Below are 20,086 nucleotides of genomic sequence, written 5' to 3'. Positions count from 1 at the left end.
GGAGCTCACGATTTGGGGCATGGCAATACCCGGGAAGAGCCTCTTTGGGAAAAAATTCCAAGCTCCCAGTTTCCATGCCGACCTATGGATTTCTCCCCGCCATCGAGATGCTTCTGGATTCCGAATTCCTGTTCCGCTTCTTAAGCCATATCTGGCCCTTACCTAAGGGGCACGTCCATCAAGATATTATATATATATATATATATATATATATATATATATATATATATATATATATATATATTGATAGAATATATATATTATATAACGTTATTTTATTCTTCTAGCAAGTAGCATTAAAGTAAAACAAGAAATAGGAAGGGGTTGAAGGCCTTGGAAGGGAAGTCTGGGGACAGAAAAAAGCCTCAAAATAAGATGGTAGGATTTCTTCGAACCTTAACCGCGGCCTCCGCCCTCCCAGCAGCCGCGATCGCAGCAGTCACTATATCTTCCTCCTCCTTCTCTTCTCAACTCCCCCCCAAACCCCATCTCCCAGTTCTCGCCCCTCTTCGTCTCGGATCGACGCCCAATACCTTGGCCGGCCCGAGAAACCCGAGTCGCCCCCAGGCCGCACTCCACATGGACTCCCTCGCGACCGACCTCAAGCCCTCCGACCAGGTTTGCCTTTTTTCCTCCCAATCTAAATTCCTCAATGAATCCTTGACCTTTCTTTCTAACTCTTTCTAGATTTTTTCTTCCAGCACGATGGGAATCTTCCAGAGTTGATGGTGAGTTGATTTGCTTTCTTGTCTTTTCTGTTTTTCCTGCTTCTTGTATCCGTTTTTCCAGTTGAAAAGATTGTTGTTTTCCCTCTATTTCCCAAAAGAATTACCGGTAGATTGCTTTGTCTTTTCTGTTTTTCCTGGTTCTTGTATTTATTTTTCCTGTTCGAATGATTGTTGTATTCCCTCTATTTCCCAAAATTCTGGTAGATTGCTTATTAACCCTTTGTCGGGCAAATAGGCATGTCCTTGATGTAGCCATATCATCTTCGTGGTAACATATTAAGCTTTTATTTGAATAGAAACTATCCGCCGCGCAAATTTTTAAGTCATTTCATTGACATCGAGTTACTAATAGGATTTTAAATAAAGTGTTGAGGATGTTTATATTGATATTATTTTGCAACCGCGTATTACTCTGGGTATTAATTTATATGGTGCGTGTTTCAGGGACTGATTAGCTATGTGTTTACAGTGACCGAACGAATTGAGGGGTGGAGTAAAGTGTGAGGATTTCACTTTATTCTGCCATGATGGCAAGGGTCACTTGGTAGTTAAAGATGCAAGAAAAGAAATTGAAAACACTGAGAGATTGTTCAAATATAATGAATATTTAGTTTAGCCATCTTAAGAAGATGCTATTGCTTCTTGTAAAGGTTACTTTCTTTGTATTTATGAAGGAAAAATGTTTTACTGTTTAATTGTCTCCTCGCTTTTGCTAACATTTTGCAGGAACTGAGCATCAAACCCGTATATAGATGTGCACAAGGATGTAGGTCTATCTGTATATATAGATGAATAATCAAACACACATAATTTGAACAGAGGCATATCTTTATAGTTGTAGCTAGTAAGCTAAATGATCGTAATGATTGATTGAGCTTGTGATGCATGGTCATGTTATTGGCAAATGAATGGGTTAGTGTGGATATTTGAAATAAAAATCAATTTATTAATGGAGGATCAAGAGGTAGATGTGCTGATAATTGTTACCAGTTCATAGTTTTGATAGTTTGGTTTCAAAAGTAGGGTCCAGAGATTTATGGTGTTGTATTATTTAAGAAACAATGCTCTTGCTCCTTTGCTCCCAGTCCACGTGCCACTTTAAACCTTTGGCAGTATAAATCTCTTCATTTCCTCCCTTAAATATTGTTTCTTATCATTTTTAAACATTGTTTTCTATGTTAACATAGTGGCTTGTGGCTTAAAATTTATAGTTGTAATATGATGGAGTTGGAGGCAATACGCACCCTTCATCAAAAAAATGTGATGCAGTTGAACAGTTGATAAAATACATTGGTTAAACAATTTAAAGAGAGAATGGTTGGTGCCTTGTATGAGTGTTTACTTACATTTACTATTCAGTGTGGCCTTGTTGTCTTGTTCAATAATAAACACTTAAAATATGTGTACCACCCACTTGTCTGTTTGGTCTAATGCTCATTTACGCTAGTTTGCTAAAGGTGCCTATTGGTTTAGAAGTCATAGGAAGCAAGTACCATATCTACAGAAGAGATTGTTTGGTTGTGCCATATTTTAAATAGTTAGGAATGCAATTTGTTGTTCCTTTAGGAACAAGGTGCATCACTTTAAGAGAGTGTTTTGGATACTCAAGGCATGTTCAGGAGGATAATATTGTTGGAGCTTCTTTATGAAAGATAAAAGAAGGAGCTGACAAAGAGGGGCTGGGTTAATAATATTGGAGAGAGACTCTTCGATGGCATCCATGTATTAAAATGATAATCATCACTGTGAATGATGATATAGAGCCTCCATAATATATGGGGATTATGTAATTTTCAGTACAGTTAATTTTGTACTCGGCCCATCTTCTGCCTCCTTGAAGTCCTATCTAGTTAAATTTACAGTTAAAATGCTGATGGCCTAGTTGGTTATCCTCTTGTAGCACTTGTGGGGCATCCAAGCACCTCATAAAAGGGCTAAAACTTATAATTTAAGATTGGAGTCTTAGTTATCATCATCATGATGATCTCAAGTGTGGGTATCTGCTTTTAGTTACACATGAAAATATAACAAAACACATGTCGCATTCATGCCATAGAAATCAAGCATCAATTTAGTTAGGACAGGATGTTAGAGTTTCATCTATGATCTAAATTTCTTCCTAGAGCTGGTATCTGTACCTCAGAAACTAAAATAAACCAGATATCATTCATACATTTGTCATTGGCAACATCCTTTGTGAACACAAGTTTGAGTTTTCTCCTTTTTGTTTCGTTATATTTTATTTCTTAAACTGCGATATCAATGTGATCTTTAGTTCCTACTTTCTAATGTGTGGACCTTGATGAATTCTTCATTTATATTTATAACAAGTTTCAACTTCCTTTGGTTAGATTACGGTCAATCGCATAAGAAAGTTTTCTATGTGAAATTTTAAGTTGCATAGCTTTTGGATTTTATAATGCAAATTATCCTATTCTTATTGAAAATCTCTTGTTATCACTTCAGACAGAATTCATGGTGGATATGAAATGTGAGGGTTGTGTTTCAGCAGTAAAAGATAAGCTCCTAAAGCTTGGTGGTATGTGATCATATACACCAAAAGTGTATTGATACAATCTTGTCACACATTTGGATTATATCTCAGTTGTTCTTTTTTGTCACATGTCCTAATTTACTGGGATTAATCTGTTGTAACGTTGGTTTGCATGACCTGATGACACTGTCTGCAAATAGGAGTAAAAGGGGTTGACATTGATTTGAGTAATCAAGTGGTAAGAGTTATTGGAATTCTCCCAGTGAAAGTCATGGTAGATGCTCTGGAGCAGACAGGTCGACATGCCAGGTTGATTGGCCAAGGCAACCCTAATGGTAGGTATATGAACTCTCTGTATGCTCATCCTTGAAACAACAGTTCAAAATTGACTTGTTCTAGATCTTTTCCTTCTTTCCATCCTTTTTTTTCCCTATTTCTCATGGTCTACTTCTGTTGAATTTTGCTGCTCCTTAAACTTTAGTTGCAAAATGTGTATTTATGAAGTTAGCCTGTGTAGTTTAGTTGTTACATAATATTGTCCTCTGGCATTGTTGGACTAATCTCTGTAAAAATGTATAATCAGAGCAAGCCAGTTTTTCGTGTTTATTTCATATATAAGATTTGTCTCAAGTAATTGTCAATATTAAATATCAGTATGGCCAGCATGTTATTATTCATGAAATAGAGTACCTTTTTATATGCTAGTCTATTAAATACCATTTTTCATATAATTAGAAAATTGTTAATTTGGTTTTGTAGCTACACCATAAATTAGAAATGTTCATGATATGAAGCTTTCAATAACCAAAAAAAATTATGCCATCAATACTGCATGAGTAATTCGATGGGAAGTAAGAAGGAAAGATACTTCGAATCAATTCCTTGACATTGTGAAGGACATCCATGCAAAGATAGAAAGCATCGTAATTAGTTGTGGTAAGGAATGTGAATTTTATCATGTGAGCTTAGCACAGAGGTCAGCCTCAAGTGCACATATATTTACTTTACTTAAAATATAACTTAAGGAAGATATTTTGTCATGTAACCTATTTGCAGATGATTTATTGTTGTTTGATGACAACTGAGGAAGGTTAAATGTCAAATTAGAAATATGGAACAAAATCCTTAAAAGAGACTAAAAATTAGTAGGATGAAAAATAATAATATAGAATGCAATTTCAGAGGAAATGGAAATGAAAAGGTACTACTTAAGATCGATGAAAAGAGATATCATGGAGTAACTGGTTTCTTTATCATACCAAAAAAGGGAGAGACAAAGGCATATCTCTACTATGTATAATGCAAATGCCCAAAATGGCTATATGTGTGTCATAAGTCTCTGCATTGCATTTCCCTCTTCCAAATACGCTCTTTTCTGGTTATTTGATAGATACATGCCTTAGTGATTCAATTGAAACGTGTAAATGTTAATAAAGCATGTAATGCTGTATGGCTTGACAATTGGGCAAAAAGAGGGACCAAGAAAGCAAATATGAACATAAAACAAACTAAAATGTCTAGAGGGATGTGGTGGAAATAGGAAGGATTAATGTGTGAAATGAGCATATCCAAGGAGGCATTAGAGTTGCACTGAATTCATTGAAATGCCATGGGCATTTGCTTGAGGACCCTGATTCTTCAGGTTGCTTCCTTTGAGGGTTGAAGGACATATATAATGCAAATGGTCCCCATGGTCAGACATGTGCAGTGAGGCTAATCACTGCATGTCATGTCCCTTTTTGTAAATACGCTCGTTTTTAGTTTATAAACCCCTCAAAATTGACACTCTTGTTATGGCCAAGAAAGTAAAAGAAATACCTAAACAAAAATGTGGAATGTGTTTATCAAATCTAGACCATTCATGATCACAATTGATGCGATAACTACCATTACCAAGTCCTCTTTCCTCTAAAATAAAATAAACCACATTTGTTGCATGTGTTGAACACTTGTATAATATAATTAAAGTTGGGTAAATCAAGTGACAAAGTGCTTCTAGAGTATTATGTAATCAACACATGCCTTGGTGACTCAAGTGGAATTCGTAAATGCTAATAAGGTATGTCATTTTGTAGACTTGAGAATTGAGTAACAAAGAGAGCCTAGGAAAGTTAGACGAACATAGAACAAACTTGAATATCAAGATGGATGTAGTAAAACTAGAAAGGTTTAGTGTTTGAGATGAATATATTTAAGGAGGTGTTTGCACGAAATTCAGTATAAACTAATGGAGAATTCATTGAGATGATACGGGCATTTGCAATAAAGATTTTAGGAGAGTCTGTTATTGAGAGGTTATCTAGTTTGTGTAGAAGGGCTAGAATAGTTTACAAGTATAGAGGGAGGGGGGATGGGAGGGAAGACCCGACCTAACACGATAGCAGTTACAATTAAGGATTTGTGAGGACTTATGGTACCTGGATAGGAATGATTGCAAATGTTGGTTCATGAAACCAACCCAAATAGTTGGGAAAGGCTTATGGTTATAGTTTCATTACTAGTTGGCCATACTTAGGATCCTTTCTAAAAGAATTTGTGTGTATCTAAAGCATCCAGAGCATGTGAAGGTCTGAATATTCTGGCATTACTCCTAATTTAAGTGTTATTGGCCAAATCGAAGTGTCTCTTTGCACAAACATAACCTTGTATATAAAGATAATTCAGTCTTTCATTTTGATTTGATCTCCTATAGCTTATTGGCATGTTTGCCTTAATAGTGATAGTATTCCTGTATTTTCCTATTGAGAAAACATGCTATTCAAAATGTATTCAAACCAAAAATGTTGCAAATTACTAGTTGATGTGGAAACTATACATTTACTTTAATACATTTGATAATTTTTACCTGCACTCTTACCTGAACTGACTGACTAATTACTGTTATTTTGTAGATTTTTTAGTTTCTGCAGCTGTTGCTGAGTTCAAAGGTCCTATCATATATGGTGTTGTACGCTTGGCTCAGGTGAACATGGAATTGGCCAGAATTGAAGCCAGCTTTAGTGGTTTATCACCTGGTAAGCATGGGTGGTCCATAAATGAATTTGGAGATTTGACTAGAGGAGCAGCAAGCACTGGGAAAGTGTTCAATCCACCAGATTATACCTCTCAAAAGGTATCACCTACCATGCTTATTTTGTGTGTGCAAACATTTCCTTGTTGGAGGTATTAATAACCATAATTGTTACATGTGTGTACGTGTTCAAGGGCAGGTGAGTGGTGCATGTATTTATGGTGCACTATTCTACCATGGTTTCCTACAACTGGTTTCATTAAATATTGAACTTAGGACTTCTCTATTACTTAATTTACTTTATATTAGTTGGGATCAAGGCTTGTCGAACTGATTTCGGAGATTGTACTAGCCGGTGATTGGTTTGGTATGGTATAGGTCCAATACCATACAGTTCCGAGGCATATTGATTGGTATGGAGAGAGAGGGTGGGGGGGTTGGGGGGGGGGGGGGCGAGAGCTGTGGGAAACTCTAACCCTAACCCTAGCGGGCGGAGAGAGAGAGAGAGTAATAAAGAGGGAGAGAGAGAAATGAGGAGGGCCGAGGAAGACGTTAACCCTAAAAGAGAGAGAGAGAGAGAGAGAGAGAGAGAGAGAGAGAGAGAGAGGAACTTAAAATTTGAAGAAATAAGGTGAGCACTCCTCAATCTCATCGGCATTCACAAACGGCAAGGGAGCCCATGGTTCTCTCCACTGTCGCCATCAGCTGGGGGACGAGCAGTCTGTGAAGGAGGCTGAGGTGGAGCAGGAGGGCCTCATCTCAACTGCTCAAGGGTCGGAGGAGGAGGACCTTGGTGGGGATTTGGGGCTAGGGTTTCTTCAAATTCTTTGTCATGAAAGAGACCGAAGGTTGGAGATTCTCTTCTTTTGGCCGACGTTGGCAATGGTGGAGTGGGGGAAGAGGAGGTCTTATTGTTTGTGAGCAGTTTTTTGTGTGTGTGTGTGTGGGGGGGAGGGGGGGGGGGGGGGGTTCATGAGTAGGGGAGGAGAGCGCTCTCTCGAGCCATCGTGACTTGCGAGCAGGAGGGCGGTTGGGGTTAATAAGCGATAAACTAGGGGTGGGGGTGGTTTAATAAGCGAACCGGGTTGGTTTTATAAGTTAACTGGAGGGTAGGGGAGGGGGTTTATCACTGAACCATTCCGACTTGGTTTTGGTTTAAACCAAGGGCCCATTGTTAAATAGGTATTTACACAATCTGACCCATACATCAGGTTGGCTCAGCTTGAGTTGATATATAATTGATATATAATTGAAAATTAGCCCAAATTGCGCCTGTTTTACACTGACATTGATATATAATTGAAAATTACTACTACCTGTAGTCCAATAGGATGATAGTTAACACATTTTAATGGCAATGGTGCTTAAGGAACATGAGGGGTGGCTGAATCCAATTCTCACTTTTGTAATTACACTTGATGCTTTCCGATGCAAGGAGTGAAATCTGTGGAAAACATATTTATGAAGTGCTATGGGCTAAAAGGGTGTGGTCCTTCAAAACCTCAATTAATAAATAGTGCAACAGATAGTGTTGGGTCATATTAAACTCTTATGGTATGGGCTGCTTGAAGGTGGCAAGTGAGCCCAGCGGAGGTGCTGATGCAGCAGTTTGGATTGGGGTCATTAGGTTTATCTGGAGGGCCCACGTGAAATTATTAAAACCATTTAAAGACCACATGATGGAAGAGCTGCTATGGGTGATGTCACAATGATCATTATGAATACCTAGGGAAGACAGATAATGTTGAATCATATTGAACTCTTGTGGTGTGTGCTCTTTGAAGGTGGCAAGTGAGCCCAGCAGACGTGCTGGAACAGCAGTTTATATTGGGTTCATAAGGTTTCTCTGGGGGACCCATGTGAAAATATTAGAACCAGACCACATAATGGAAGAGCTGCTATGAGTAATGTTACAATGATCATTATGATTACCTAGAGAAGAGAAACAGAAAACATTTGGACTAGTTTTTCATGATATTTTGAGGCTATTTCTCTTGAAGATTAAGTATATTTTGAAATGACAATGTGCTAGTTATATCTACCAAAAGATCTACTAACTTGTTTGAAAATGATGACAAGACAAATGCTTTAGTTAAAATGGCTTTCTCTTATAAATTTGTGGTGTTTGGATTGTGGTGTAGCGAGGGGAAGATGCTCTTGTGGGTTCTGGTTTAGGACTGGGAGTTTATGTTGCACAAAATGGAAGCCTTTTGGTAATACCTTAAAGAGAAATTACAGAGAAAGGAGTGGCAATCTGTTCCGCTTCCAGCATGATTTATATGAATGTGTCTTGATGAATTTGTTAATCTAGGTCTTTTACAAGTGCAGCATCTTCCATGTTTGGCTATTTGGCTTATGCTGTCTGTAGTAAGGTTATATCTGTGCAGTAGAGTGCTAGATCCACAGGACATAGGATTTTTGGAACTCAAACTAGTAATTGAAGCTTCCATGTAGAGTTTTAGCTTTGTATTTCTAGCATCTTCCGTTGAACAACCGTTGCAAAGGAGATGAGAAGCTCACAGGACAGGCATTAAGGTCACTATTAAAATGTTCATTCACTTGTTAAAGGTGGTGCAGTGAAAACTGACCAAGTGGAGCAGCGTGTTTTTGGTGTTTTTAAGTGTGACATTCATGTGAGCAGTCTTCATTTGAGGGGTTGACGTTATATTTGTCCGACTATTTTGTGAGCAAGTTGGATTAACCCCTCCTCCCCTGCTCTCTCTCTTAAAAGAAAAGAAAGGGAAAAGAACAAGAAAAATAGAGGTACACTGGAAACTATAAATGCTGTCATCCGCACTAACCTAACATGATGAAAAACCTTTCTCCGCCCCTCTTGTGTGATCACATCAAGTCATAATCTGCGAGAAGGGAAGTACCTTAACCACCATACCACATCTTGAACTTCCCTCTTATATCTTTTTATTCTCCTATGTCTTTTTAAATAGAAAATCAACCATTTATTTCTAGATTCTGCATAATGATGGTGTCTTGATCATGTATAGATCTGCATGTCATCACAGGCAATAATAGATTCTAAACGATCACTTGCTTTATTTAAGCACTTCAATTTACATTTGCTTTTTAAATTATTGATCTATTTGATTTGTCCCCCTTGCCAAGAAAGTATTGATAGCGTAGGGCACTTGTTGTTGATCAGTTCTCTGTTATGTACAGCTACTGGGTGACCTGGGAACATTGGAAGCTAATGAGACAGGTGAAGCCCACTTCATGGATGCTAAACAGATGATTAGGGTTGCTGATCTTATTGGTCGGGCCATTGTGGTTTATGAAACCGAGGACAAATCAGACTCGGGCATTGCAGCTGCAGTAATAGCAAGAAGTGCGGGAGTTGGTGAGAACTACAAAAGGATCTGCACCTGTGACGGTGTAACCATATGGGAGTCAAGCTAGATTTTGTTCAAATAGTTAGGTCTTGTGGCTGATTATGCTGGACACGTTTAACTCTTTTTGAGGTTTTTCCTTCTTATATGTTGCTGTTTCGCGACTTACCTGCAAACAAATGAGGAGACAAACTCTGCTAAATAAATACGAGCTTTGGATCAACTGCTACCTAATGATTCGTAATTTAAACAGCGTAAACTTCACAAACTCATCAGATTTCCATTGATAAGTGAGAAAATTTTGTAAGGTAGACCAAACTCTTCTACTTAATGGATGATTCTCTTGCCGTTCACCATGGCTACTGTCACAGGGCCAAAACTTGCACATGAATTTTTGCACTGAGGCCTGTCACTCAAAGCAATGTGGAGCCAAACACACCAGATCATAAATTAATCATGCCAACTCTTTATTGAAATTTCTTAGGCCCAAAAGATCTGCCCCAACGTCTCTCACAATCTCACTCTAGGATATGCACTCACAATGCTTATCAAAGAGCCTGCAAGCAGGGATATTTGTATGCGGCGGACAACTCTTTCAACCATTGGAAACTTTCCAAAACTGCCGTAAATCGCTTGGTCTGAGTTTTGGACAGCAGCTTGCACCTGCGTGCCAGCAGCTTGCGTGCCCGAGTTCTACGCAACTTAGCCAAGGGTGCGCTTGTCCGAGCCTGGCGTACGCACCCACTCGTCCCAGCGCGGGCTCATGCCTATGTGTTCATGCCTTGTGTGCGCCTTGGCCCAAGTCCACGCACGCTTGCATGTCGTCTAGCCATCCGAGCATCGGACCAAACTGGGGGCACCTTGCTGCGGCATGACTCCAAGCCACACCTTTATTCACTTAGGTTGCCCCGACAAAAAGGCACCAGCCGTGCCAAATAGCAGGGTTCTGATAGCTACCATTGATCAGTCTTTCTAACCAGTACTTGGGAAATGATTTATTTCAGTGTCAGCCATGTTATTACAACTAGACTCCGAGCTAAATAAATACCATCACTCCATATCAGGGCTTTGAAATCAAGTGTTGGTAGGGGGGAATTTTATTCTGAAGGTGACTTTGTAAGACCGCTTCCATCTCTGGTGAGTGAAGTGCATGGTATTTGGCCCTACCGCCACATCCACGTCCCGGAAGGGTGTAACCCTGTCGTGGTATGTTGAGATTGGAGGGCAAACATTTGTGACAGTTATGCAGTGTTAACACAGGGGCTGGTTGCTTTCTAGACGCAGCCAGTGCTTGCAGGTCCGGTTGAAGGACTTGGTAAATACCTTTAGCTGCAATGGTGTCAGTTTCTGAGTGCAGAGAAAATCCCAACTAATCTCCCAGGCTAATTTTGTAGGCAAAGTCAAGGTCTACAGGGGTTCGAATGTGCAATAGTTGCAGCATCCCTTTAGAGCTCTAAAAGTATTGTCATGAATATAGGCAGTGGTCATGAGAGCTAATTTTATGGTAGTTGGCTGACCTTGAGCAATGCAGCAACCCTTCTGACATGCGGGCTCGACATCGAGCTCCTTGATATGAAGCTGAACCTGACTCGCTGGTGGTCCGCAAGCAAGCTTGACGGTCTAGCATCACCACTCCAGGCTGCATGAAAGTTCACGCCCGGCACCACAACATCCGGCTCGAGTATTTCCAGAGTGATGATATTCGGCCCTTTGGAGGAGAATGCCACTACCAAATTTGTCAGAATCGCAGTTGGACGAGAGCCAATCCTACTGTCCGGCAGCCTCTCCATCGGCGACCGTCGGCAAGTGGTGGCTATATCAGCCCCAAGCTTCTTTCCACTAGCAGCAGCTACGTTGGTTAGAATCATGACAATTCCGCTGGCATCCTTCCCCTCTCGATCCTTCTGCACCTGTGGGCTGATGCCACAGTCACATATCATGATCTTTTCACCCACTACTTGTGGATCCAACATCCCCAGCGGCCTCGGGACCTCGGGTCTAAGAGGCAAAAATCATCCAAGACTTTATTAAAAGAAATGGTAATTACAAAGAGGGTAAGTTATAAAAAGTAGAGAGTCATCCAGACCAGCAGGTGTCAGTTGTAACCAAACAAATTTACGAGAAAACAGAGAAGATAGCTATATGTTAGCTATGTATCAGCCAAAATAGAAACAAAAGGAAAGGACTATGTGACTATATGGAAACAAAAACAACTGCCGCCCATATAAACCAAAGGATACTACAACTGCCGCCCATCCATATAAACTAAAGGATACACACCACGCAAACTTATCCCCTAGGCTAGCTAACAGTAGACAGGAGAGATCCAGCGGGCCATGTTGGCGAGGTTGATGGGTCCCAACGCGTGCAACGCCTATCCGCATCCCAGGAGGTTGGCGCCTCGCATGGGTGTGCTCGCGACCATGGTGCCGCGTAGGTCCTGTGCTCGTCTGAGCTTCTTTCTTGGGGTGGTAGAGTTACCTTAACTAATGCAGCATTATCGCCACACCTTCCTATTATATGTCCATCTTCAAGCTTTTGAGATGGGTTCTCAACAGAACCCATCAAATGAGACGAGCTTTTCTTTGGAAAGGAAGAGAAAGTATTAGTGGATTTTATTATCTAGTGAATTAGGAGAGTGTTTGTCATGCTAAAGTGGATTTTATTACCTCATTGTGTTATGCTCCACTCGCTTCCTTCGTTCAACTTCATCCAAAAAAAAAAGAAAAAAAGGAAAAAAAAGGGTTGCTGAGCTTGTAAACTCAAGACAAACTCACCATCCCCCTAACTGTCTGCTCTTTTGGGTCATGATCTTTTGGGATGACCAATCATTGTTAAATCTTCTCGGATTTGTGCTCGAAGCACAGACGATTGCCAAGGGGAAGGGTTTTCCAAATGTTGTGGTCGAGTGTGACCACCAAGCTCTTGTCCAGTTGGTTCATTGTCCAAGGGAGGATCCGGAAGATCTTCCAACTCATCCATATCTATCGGATATTCATGCACTGAATACTGCTATGGCCGATATGATTCCTGAGGGCAACCAGAAAGCAGATTACCTGGCCAACATGGCTAGCCAACCAATGATCGAATGTTATGGACTAATAATTTTCTTCCTAAGGTCGTCACGAGATCCAAGGCTAATGCGGGTTTACGTGTCATGGAAAATGGGCAAATCTTTGCTATGCATTAACATTTTTATATACCAAGCACACAAACAAACTCTTTTTTTGGTGGAAAGTACATGAACAAACTCATGCAAGGATTTCGGCGAAGACGTTTTACACTTAATTATATTCAGGTCACTTTTTCCTTCTCCATAACAGAATTACCAGTACACCAAATAACATTACTCTATGTATTTTCATCTTAGAAAAGCATGAAGATGGAGACCCTGATCAATGTGAAGGGTTATGGTGGTCCTATAATGGGCAACCTTTCCCTCGTCACCAAGCTTGAATATGAAGAAGCGGAGGAGGACAGCTGCAAATATCTTCATCTGTCTATAAGCGAACTCCTTTCCCAAACAAATTCTTGGACCAGCCTACATACAAACGAGAATTTCAGAAGTTAGTTATGACAATCAAGATCTTAATTTGGCATGAAATCCGCAACTGGATTGATTAACTCAAAAACATGCAACTAAACAATCAAAATCTTCATTCAGGGACTATCTCAGGCATATGTATTCCGTGGACCGTCTATAAAGCCAAAAACTAGACTAATGAAAATTATTTAAACATAAAGTAGTCCAATGGCAAATCAAACGACCAAAATGGAGTGCCGGAGACAAGTTGTTACCCAAATGATTCAAGGAAGAATGAAATTTCTGCATTACCCTCTTGTTTTCTTACCTGGAAGGCTGTGAACTTATAAGGACTTTCAGCTTGGAAAGTTCCATTATCGTCGAGCCACCTTTCTGGTCGAAAACACTCGGCATCCTTGCCCCATAAGTATTCCATTCTACCCATTGCATAAGGTTGATAAAACACGACGTCCCCTTTCCTCACATTAAAGCCATTAGGAAGGATGTCATCTGAAAAGCAAACCTTGTTATCCTGCAACAAAGCAGAGAATTCAGAGGAATGACTGTCATGTTACAGCATTATGATGACCAAATCAGTATATAACTAAGCTTTATATGGATAAAGTTAATTTATACTTTTTACTTACTAAGGGAACGGCAGGATATAGTCTTAAGGTTTCTGAGAGTGAAGCATGAAGGTAGTGCATCTTGTTAAGAGATTCATCGGTAATACATTTGGCAAACTCATCGAAGTTTGCATCCTCATTAGCTTCAGTTACTTCCTTGACTTCTTGAGAAATCTTTTCTTGAATTGAAGGATTTTTGCAAAGCATATAGAAGAACCATGATAGAGTGCCCGCTGTGGTGTCTTTACCAGCGATCAGAAAATTCAGTACTATGTCTCTTAAATACTGATAGCTCATATTTTGCGGATCCCTCCTGCTCTCCTCCAAAAACCTTAATAGGATATCTTCTTTCTTTTCCTGTAATTGAAAGAGATCAATATTAACTTCTATGAGTTCGTATTAAAATAATATTAGTCCAGTATCCACTTACTAAATCATTCCTTCCATTTGAACATTGTTCAGCTCGCTTATCGATCAACTTGTATATGAAATCATTGACAACTTTGATTCTTTCCTTGAGTATCGCTTCAGAACCTATGTTCAAAAGCTTCATGATCTTCCAAAAGACATTAACATAACGTAGCATAATGAACTCGCTTGAATCATCAAATGCATTTGCAAATATGCTTCCATCATAAGAATCATGCAAACAGTCAAGATCAGTTCCAAACCCAACTTTAAATATAGAGTCCATTGTTGACTTCATGAACAAGTCCTGTAAAGATATTGAAATCGTAAGCACTTTTTTGTGGGGAGGTTAACCTCCCTAGTCTCGTCAAAATGAAATCATAAGCACTTCTAAATTAAGGTATCTTCTTTCTTTGACTTGGTTAAATAGAAGTAGCAAAATGTGAAAATGCAATGAAGTTGAAACTTACTTGAATATTCAATTTTTTATTCGAAACCGCACTTTCAGAAATTATATGAGCAAGCTTTGCTGCATTACTTTTGAAAACAGCACCACTAAAGTCTCTTAAAACTTTTGTTGAGAATTCATAGCTTGCAAGCTTTCGTTGGTGGCGCCATTTATCACCATCTACTGCAAAGATGCCATCTCCAAATAGATCTTTCGAATTTTGATAGTTAAACAATCCCTGTGACAACTTATCACATAATTATCATGTACATTTCAATTTGGTCAAATAATCTCTTAATTAGTGAAAAGATCTGCAATTCATCTGATATAATTTGGACTATGACCTAGATGAGCAGCAGTTTAAGTTTGAACGTCACATAGAATCAAGAACATATGTATCATGTAACTGATAAGTTCCTTGCAAATGAATTTTGGAAAATTATGTGACCATAAACTGCATAATATTGCTTACCAAATGTAAATAATGTAGTGCCAGGACAAGTATTAATCTTATATTATTTGGAGTTTGATCTTGAAAATTGTGGCGTTTATATTATCTGTTGCGGGGGTCGGCACTGCCGGAGCCCTCTTACAACAGCATAGTCCCCACTGGTCTTGGACAGAGAAAGCGACCGCGTCCCTCCCGAGGTATTGTCCGCTTTGGGGGTTGGCACTGCCGGAGCCCTCCTCACAGTTTTGTCCCACAAAAAGGTCCTCGGGAGGAAAGGTTTTGGCCTCCCCATTATAATGGCACGGACCTTTCCGCTATCCGGCGATGTGGGACTAAATTCGGATGTCCCCCCCCCACAATATAACACCCTAGCGGGAAGGTCCTGTGTCGGTTTTTTACCCGGACAGCCTTCCAGGCCTAGAGGGTAGCCTGCGGCAAGGGGCATCCCCTTCCTGGCGCGCCATCTGTTGCGGGGGTCGGCACTGCCGGAGCCCTCCTACAACAGCATAATCCCCACCGGTCCTGGACAGAGAAAGCGACCGCGTCCCTCCCGAGGTATTGTCCGCTTTGGGGATCGGCACTGCCGGAGCCCTCCTCACGGTTTTGTCCCACAAAAGAGCCCTCGAAAGGAAAGGTTTTGGCCTCCCCATTATAAGGGTACGGACCTTTTCACTATCCGGCAACAATATTATCCATGTGGTCTAGATGGAAATGGCCATAAAGGCTAGGAAATTCTTGCTCAAAACAGCATTGAATGTATGACTCAATGATTCCAATAGTCAAATCCATATTGTTGAAGCCTTATGTGTTTCTTTTGTTGGCCGGAAGAAGAGATGTTCTCTAAGTTTGCAGTTAACATCTTCTTCCAGTCATCAAGCGGTGCAATTAAGTGACATATCTATTACTAAAAATAGCACATGCTATTCAACCATCAAAATTGAAATCATCATTATCAAACCCATAGATTTTCTTAATAAAACAAGAGTGACTTGAATCTTTTAAATTACACCAAAAGAAACATTGAATATTTAGTCTTTTTTGAGAATTTGTTCCTAAGTTTTCTTGATAATCTCCAAAAATATAGACACAGTTTATCCTTGGCAAGTTTAAGAAAGAACAATATTTATAAAAAATCTCTATGCAAATATAGCGAGAAAGATAGAAAAGTTTATGAATCAGTCATTCAAGAAAGTTATAGAACAATCATCAGCTCAGCTGGTTTTTCGCATTGAACTCCCTAGGAAAAAGATCCCCGGTTCATTCTTGGATGGTGGCAGCTAACTACTGTATTGCCCAAAAAAAGTGACAGATCGCTTCGGTTATGTAAGTTAAACTCTAAGATAATATATATATATATATATAGAGATAGATAGATAGATAGATAGATATATAGATAGATAGAGAGATAGATATGCAATGACAGTTTGTCATAGATAAGTTACCTAATCACTCACTCAAAAAAAAAAGTTACCTAATCCCATCTATTAACCTTTTTGGAAAAAAAAAGATAATCATTCCTCTTTCTTGGAGGAATATGAACATAAAATAGTTATTAAGATAAATTTGAAAATGAAGCGCATATAATAAGACCAACCAGTTTGTCTCAACCTGATCGCTATCACACCTCAATCATCTAATGAAAAACCTAAACGGCTTTAGCAACAATATTATTCATATACTATTTGTTTTTTTTTCCTGATCAAATCATCTAAACCGACCATTCTGGAGTTAGATCAACAAATAGGTGAATAGTAGGTTTTATGGAAAAAGCTCCTAAGGAAGTAGAATAGGGCCGATTTGGTAATGCTTTTGGAGGCACTTTTTAGCCCTCCAAATACACTTTTAAGCTATTTTGTGGTGTTTGGTAAAAAAATTAAAAGTGTTTTATGGTTCTCAAAAAATTTGAAAAATATCTACTTAGGAAAAGCTCCACTCCCTGAAACCTTTACTTGGTTAGACTTGAGAAGCTATTTTTGGTTTAACAAAAATTTCGTAATGACCAAAATACCCATGCTAATATATTGAATCATATTATATTATATTATTACATTATTATATCATATTATGTTATTATAATAATAGAATAATGCATAACTATATCATATCATATCATATCATATTATTATGCTATACTGCATAATATTATAATATTATGATACATTATATTACAGTATTATATTTTATTATATAATACTATGCAATATCTTTTAATATTATCTGCCGTATTAAAAGTACTTTCTCAGTTTGGTTACAAAAAACAAATGTACAAGTTCCATAGTAGTTTAGCAGTATAATTACCAAACAACAAATAACTCTTTTATTAAAAGCTCTACTACTAACGACAATCCCAAATAGGGTTTAAATTTGCTCCTAAGTTAATAATTCAGACTTTGATGAGCTTAGCCAAACCAATTGCCTTTTTTGTCAAATCATGTGCAAATTGACTATGTTTTAATGAGCCATCGCCACAGACATAATATTGACAGAAATCTATCAGCAGCCTGCCTAATTGCTTCCTTGATGTTATCGGCCCTTATTTTTATGCTTTGTTTTCCTTTTCTAGATTGTATATTCTCTACTTTTGAATTTTAATGTTCGTCCCATTTGGCTGAAATGTTTTTGTCAGTTCTTGGACGTCCCCGCCCATCCTAGGGTGCCTCCGTAGGAGGACTTGGAGAACAAATAAAAATTCTTTTATAAAAGAGGACAATTTTTGTTTATGTTTTTGTTTTTGAGGAAATACAGTTTTTTAAATGCTGTTCAGATTTTTAGAACTGAGAGTGACACTAAACATGCAGAGGGTGGGTGTAGCCAAGACCATAATAATGGCATCCTATTTCTCCAATTGAAGATCTCTCCTGAGTTATTGGGGAGATTGGGTAAGGCCATAAGGTATGAAATCAATGAAATTTTCTGCAACTGAGGTTGTATGCACTTTCATGGGAAGCTAATGATATAAATACAATTACCTATATGATTCAGAGAGAGAGCAGCATCTATTGAAATTGTCCAGGTCAAATATTTGAACAAGATCATCAAAAGCCAAACCTAGAACCTCCTTTCACAGGGAGGAGTGGAGCAAGCATCCATATTACTAAGAAAAAAAACTGCTGTAAAGATGGAAACATAGACCTAGGCTTGAAACAGTAGGAACTTCATTTTTTGCACTCCATTACCTAGCTTCTATTGCCAGAATAAAGCTGGTTGGTCAGTGGCCAACCATTTCTTCCAAAAAGAAATATATTACGGGCGATACCTTGCCATAGTTTGGGAAGTTGGTCTTGAGGATGTACTCGATGACCGTTGGATCGGTGGTGTAGATCTGCTGGCGGAAAGGCGCAAGTAGCTTGAAGGTCATGTGCTTGCGAGAAAGCTCGGTGTGGTAGTCATGGAGCCTGCGGAAGTTGAAGAACTGATGGAAAACGGTGCCAGCGACCGGAGGGTATCTCTTCCCATGGCTGCTACCTCTTCGGAAGATTCTCGAGACACAATACAGTGCGAGCAGCCCGAGGGCGACTGTGGCAGAGAGAGATGCCAGATCGGAAGAGAAATCCATGGCCCTTCTAAGGGGTAGTGAAGAGAGGACGGATGGGATGGTAGTTGGCAACTGAGTGGGATCTATGTTATAGGGGAAGGGCATCTTTTTGGCACTGGAGTACCAAGGCTTTTTATTTCTTTGGAACTACGTTTCTCGTCTGCTTCGATGACGCTGCCACATTTATCACAGGTCACCCATGACGCAAAAAAACAACATACGTATGGACTTTAGTGGGATCGCGTTATTATCGCTTTTGGTGAAACGCCGGTTTGTTGTTCTCGGTGTCCGTTTACTTTTCTTTTGCGTCGCCATTCCGGCCTCCGAGAAATGTCTCGGAGCAAGGAGTGCCATTCGCCCACGCCGAATCGGTGTAGTTTCTCTGTCTCTTTCGAATGCATTATTTGGATCTTTGTCCTAAATTAGTGAAAATTTCAAGACACCGAGAATGACAGCAGGAAACGAGCTGAGGAGAAGGCGATACGAGCTGGGCCATGGTGATGGTCAGATGGGCTAAATCAGATGGGCCATCAACGATGGTCGGTCCATAGACGTGCCGAAGGATAGTTGAGTGACAGAGCAACCGATCAGTAGGCTGCCAGTGACGGTGGACACGACGCGGTTAGCCGGTCTCAGGGTTAGAGATTTGATGGAGTCGGAGGGAGGCCGATGGAGAGAGGGGTTGATTCGGGAGGTTTTTGGGGAGCAGGTGGCAGAGATGGTCCTGGCTCTACCAGTTCTTGCCCGGAAGAGGCCAGACAGACTAGTCTGGATGCCGACATGGAGGCGCAGGTGCGCGCCAAGGATATTCACCTGCTGATGACTCGAGAGTCAGGCCGGTAGATAGAGGGGGGATGGATTTGGAGGATGCGGATTCACCCGCGTGTGGAGCTTTTCATCTGGAAGATGGCATGGGGTTGCTTATCGACCAGGAGCTTGTTAGCAAGGCGAAGGGTAAGGATCACTCAGGGTTGTGAGGTGTGCATAGATACCGAGAAGACTATTGATCATGTTCTGCTGCCGTGTCCCAGAGCCAGGGAGATTTGGAGGAGATCACCTGACCTACTGCTCCACTCAATCGAGTTGGTACAGTATTTGATTCATTGGCTGAGAGTTTCCATACGGAGGCCTAGTACTGTTGAGGCGGAGATTCGTTGGGCATATTTGGCTTATTATATTTGGTTGGACAGGAATGCTAGCCTGTTCGAGGGAAGGAGGTTACCCCCAAGGATGGTGGTGGACAGAGTTATAGGTCATGTGAGGGAGATCACTAAAGTTGCCGCGAGGTTCTCTTCTGGGATGGCCAGGGACATCTGGGGTCCTCTTTCCGCTATCACAGCGCCCAGGTTTGCTCTTGTTTCTTGGATACCCCCACTCCTTGGTTATCTCAAAGTAAACTTTGATGGTAGTATGTTAGTGGACGAGTTATCCGGAGGAGTTAGTTTTGTGATCAGAGATCATCTCGGAAGGATGATAGTAGCTGATGGCCATCGTACGCCTGGACTTACTGTTGTTGGGACGG

At 40.0% G+C, this 20,086-nt stretch overlaps 2 protein-coding genes across 2 annotated transcripts; one reads left to right on the top strand and one right to left on the bottom strand.

Annotated features, from left to right (window-relative positions):
* Positions 1 to 288: 288 nt before the first annotated feature.
* CCS (copper chaperone for SOD1) lies at positions 289 to 9,796 on the top strand. The gene is made up of 6 exons (XM_008805068.4): positions 289 to 618; positions 702 to 728; positions 3,195 to 3,267; positions 3,423 to 3,557; positions 6,114 to 6,334; positions 9,407 to 9,796. The coding sequence occupies exons 1-6, from the start codon at positions 376 to 378 to the stop codon at positions 9,641 to 9,643; spliced, it is 936 nt and encodes a 311-aa protein (XP_008803290.3). The 5' UTR covers positions 289 to 375; the 3' UTR covers positions 9,644 to 9,796.
* A 2,942-nt stretch (positions 9,797 to 12,738) lies between these two features.
* Positions 12,739 to 18,722, bottom strand: LOC103716882 (cytochrome P450 704C1-like). Its single transcript, XM_008805069.4, has 6 exons — positions 18,286 to 18,722; positions 14,601 to 14,816; positions 14,153 to 14,437; positions 13,744 to 14,079; positions 13,425 to 13,628; positions 12,739 to 13,114 (listed from the first exon to the last, which is right to left on the bottom strand). The coding sequence occupies exons 1-6, from the start codon at positions 18,667 to 18,669 to the stop codon at positions 12,935 to 12,937; spliced, it is 1,605 nt and encodes a 534-aa protein (XP_008803291.3). The 5' UTR covers positions 18,670 to 18,722; the 3' UTR covers positions 12,739 to 12,934.
* Between the last annotated feature and the right edge of the window lie 1,364 nt (positions 18,723 to 20,086).

This window comes from Phoenix dactylifera, chromosome 6 (assembly GCF_051530095.1).
Source record: "Phoenix dactylifera cultivar Ajwa chromosome 6, Ajwa_hap1_PhDact_Kaust_v1.1, whole genome shotgun sequence".
Taxonomy (NCBI): Eukaryota; Viridiplantae; Streptophyta; class Magnoliopsida; order Arecales; family Arecaceae; genus Phoenix; species Phoenix dactylifera.
Note: the sequence above shows the minus strand (reverse complement) of the source record. Positions and strands in the feature narration are given on the sequence as shown.

What these genes read in the sequence shown, in the direction of transcription:
- LOC103716882 (XM_008805069.4), bottom strand. Translation starts at nt 18,669, where the DNA reads ATGCCCTTCCCCTATAACATAGATCCCACTCAGTTGCCAACTACCATC. An exon ending in ACTTCCCAAACTATGGCAAG is followed by an intron (nt 14,817 to 18,285) that starts GTATCGCCCGTA and finishes AAGTTGTCACAG; the next exon opens with GGATTGTTTAACTATCAAAA. An exon ending in CAAATGGAAGGAATGATTTA is followed by an intron (nt 14,080 to 14,152) that starts GTAAGTGGATAC and finishes TTTCAATTACAG; the next exon opens with GAAAAGAAAGAAGATATCCT.
- CCS (XM_008805068.4), top strand. Translation starts at nt 376, where the DNA reads ATGGTAGGATTTCTTCGAACCTTAACCGCGGCCTCCGCCCTCCCAGCA. An exon ending in GGAATCTTCCAGAGTTGATG is followed by an intron (nt 729 to 3,194) that starts GTGAGTTGATTT and finishes TTATCACTTCAG; the next exon opens with ACAGAATTCATGGTGGATAT. An exon ending in TGGCCAAGGCAACCCTAATG is followed by an intron (nt 3,558 to 6,113) that starts GTAGGTATATGA and finishes GTTATTTTGTAG; the next exon opens with ATTTTTTAGTTTCTGCAGCT.